The 3,084-nt window shown below is 59.1% G+C and overlaps 1 protein-coding gene across 1 annotated transcript; it reads left to right on the forward strand.

Annotated features, from left to right (window-relative positions):
- Nucleotides 1-223: 223 nt before the first annotated feature.
- Gmppb (GDP-mannose pyrophosphorylase B) lies at nucleotides 224-2,868 on the forward strand. Its single transcript, XM_090323639.1, has 9 exons — nucleotides 224-535; nucleotides 660-740; nucleotides 833-881; nucleotides 997-1,139; nucleotides 1,328-1,486; nucleotides 1,565-1,643; nucleotides 1,719-1,846; nucleotides 2,461-2,643; nucleotides 2,729-2,868. The coding sequence occupies exons 1-9, from the start codon at nucleotides 407-409 to the stop codon at nucleotides 2,858-2,860; spliced, it is 1,083 nt and encodes a 360-aa protein (XP_090179765.1). The 5' UTR covers nucleotides 224-406; the 3' UTR covers nucleotides 2,861-2,868.
- The last annotated feature ends 216 nt before the right edge of the window (nucleotides 2,869-3,084 follow it).

Genomic DNA, 3,084 nt, shown 5'->3' on the forward strand with positions numbered 1-3,084 from the left:
CGGCTGGGGAGCCAGGCTTCACCTCGGCGCCAGGTCCGCCTTTGGGTCCGCCAATGAGCGGCTGACCCGCAGGCTCAGCCCGGTCCCCACGGCAACCGGGGCGTCCGCCCGCCCATTGGCTACGTCCGCAGCCACGCCGCGCTCGGAGATCGGGCGCCGGCGGCTGTGCCACGTAGGTGGCGCCCGATTGGCTGGTCTGGATTACGTCACTGCCCGCGCCGCGTCCGGCTGAAGTTCCGGGCCAGCGCGGCGCGCTCTGGGTGCTGGTGGCCGTGCCTCGGCGTCCCGACTGGCCCGGAGGACGAGCCGGGGCCGGAGCACGGCAGGGAAAGTGCGCGGCCTCGGCCGAGCCGACCGGCGGCGGGCACGGCCCAGCCCGGGACGCCCTCCCTCTGCCCGCAGCGCAATGAAGGCGCTCATCTTGGTGGGCGGCTACGGGACGCGGCTACGGCCGCTGACGTTGAGCACCCCGAAACCGCTGGTGGACTTCTGCAATAAGCCCATTTTGCTGCACCAAGTAGAGGCGCTTGCAGCGGTAAGGCTCGGGGTCTGACCTGGCGGGAAGAGGGACGAAGGCGGCGGCTGGACTTGAGGCGTCTGCCCCGTACCCTCCGCCGGCAGCCTCAGTCTCTCTCTCTCTCTCTCTCTCTGCTCTACAGGCAGGCGTGGACCACGTGATCCTGGCCGTGAGCTACATGTCACAGGTGCTGGAGAAGGAAATGAAGGCTCAGGAGCAGAGGGTGAGTCACCCACACCCAGCCCTTCCCCTCGCTCTCTGCTCAGCTTCTTGTCCTTGAAGGGCGAACCTGATGGGGTGACTTTTTCCTTCCAGCTGGGAATCCGAATCTCCATGTCCCATGAAGTGGAGCCTTTGGGGACAGGTGAGTGGAGACAGGAAGACCACTTGGATAATGGTTAGGGCCAGACTGGGGTCTGCTAAGTCTGGGATTTCTGTTCTCAGCCCCCAGCAAGCTGGTGACCTGCTTTTTCTTTCAGCTGGACCCCTAGCACTAGCCCGAGACCTGCTCTCTGAGACTTCGGACCCTTTCTTCGTCCTCAACAGTGACGTCATTTGTGATTTTCCTTTTCAAGCCATGGTGCAGTTTCATCAGCACCACGGCCAGGAGGGCACCATTTTGGTAAGGGATTAATGAATCCTTCCTTCTTTGATATTCTCACTTTCAGTGCCCAGCGTCCCTTGCCTGCTATCCTTGAACTCTTTCCTTGTGTTGTGTGTGTGCGTTATTTTAAGTGCTTAGGGCAGACTTCTCCAGGGGATGTCTGTGTCCAAGGCTCACTACTCGGCCTGTGATCCCCCTGTGTTCAGGTGACCAAGGTGGAGGAGCCTTCCAAGTATGGCGTGGTGGTCTGTGAGGCTGACACGGGCCGCATCCACCGGTTTGTGGAGAAGCCCCAGGTATTTGTGTCAAATAAGATCAACGCAGGCATGTACATTCTGAGCCCTGCTGTGTTGAGGCGCATCCAGGTACACAGGAGGCAGCTGCGGGTGGTTCAGGGCGGGGCAGGCCTCTTGGCCCAGCTCACAAGCCGCCCACTCCCATAGCTGCAGCCAACTTCTATTGAGAAGGAGGTCTTCCCTGTTATGGCCAAGGAAGGGCAGCTGTATGCAATGGAGCTACAGGGTGAGTTGAGGAGGTCCTTGGGGTGGGGGGGTGTTCTATGGTTGGGCCTTAGCCCCCTGACGTGTCCTCTTACAGGCTTTTGGATGGACATTGGACAACCCAAGGATTTCCTCACTGGCATGTGCCTCTTCTTGCAATCAGTGAGACAGAAGCAACCAGAGAAACTGTGCTCAGGCCCTGGCATCGTGGGCAACGTGCTTGTGGTAAGGCCTTGCCCAGATCATGAATCCCCTTAGATATTGGAAGCAAACGGCCCATTTTTATTTAGTGCCAATCCTGGAGCTTGAACTTCAGGGCTTGGGTGCTGTCCTTGGGCGAAGCCTTGATCATGAATCCCTTTAGGAAACAAATGGCTCATTTTTATTTAGTGCCAGTCCTGGGCCTTGAACTCAGGACCTGGGCACTGTTCCTGGATATTTTTTTTTTTCCCCAGTACTGGGCCTTGAACTCAGGGCCTGGGCTTTCTCAAGATTAGAGCACTACCACTTGAACCACAACACCATTTCTGGCTTTTTTTTCCCTATGTATGTGGTACCGAGGAATTGAACTCTGGTCCTCGTGTATGCTAGGCAGGCACTCTACCACTAGGCCACACTCCCGGCCCTGTCCCAGGATGTCTTGTGCTCAAGGATAGCACTCTCCCATTTGACCCACAGCCCTGCTCCAGGCTTTTCTTGGTGGTTTATTGGAGATGAGTCACATGGTCTTTCCTGCCAGGGCTGGCTTCAAACCACATTCCTCAGGTGTCAGCCTCCTGAGGTGCAAGGATTACAGCACTCAGCTAAGTGGCCCACTTTAATCTCCCCATGAATCTCAGGACCCAAGTGCCCGTATTGGCCAGAACTGCAGCATTGGCCCCAATGTGAGCCTGGGTCCTGGCGTGGTGGTAGAGGATGGTGTGTGCATACGGCGGTGCACGGTGCTTCGGGATGCTCATATCCGCTCCCACTCGTGGCTCGAGTCCTGCATTGTGGGCTGGCGATGTCGCGTTGGCCAGTGGGTAAGTCTCAGGCTAGCCCGGGCTGGGGAGGTGGGTGGGGACTGGGCCTGCCTGCCTGACAGGCCTCCTTCCCTCCCTCCTCGAGGTGCGCATGGAGAACGTCACGGTGCTGGGTGAGGACGTCATAGTTAACGATGAGCTCTACCTCAATGGAGCCAGTGTGCTGCCCCACAAGTCTATTGGCGAGTCAGTGCCAGAGCCTCGTATCATCATGTGAGGGGATGTGAGGGGCTGGCTGAAAAGCCCCCCTCTCCTTGTCAGCAGGGGGAGCACTGTCATGACAGCAGAAGGCCCTGGACTTGTGTCCTGTGGGGAGGCCTGGACGAGGCTGCCCCCCGCCCCCCGCGGGACCCCCGCCTTCTCATGGGGACGGAAACTGACAGGGCACCTGCTGGGCACACAACGCCAACCCCTCTCCCTCACAAAGGGCTGGGGCCAGGG

This window comes from Megascapheus bottae, chromosome 32 (assembly GCF_031878675.1).
Source record: "Megascapheus bottae isolate mThoBot1 chromosome 32, mThoBot2.hap1, whole genome shotgun sequence".
Taxonomy (NCBI): domain Eukaryota; kingdom Metazoa; phylum Chordata; class Mammalia; order Rodentia; family Geomyidae; genus Megascapheus; species Megascapheus bottae.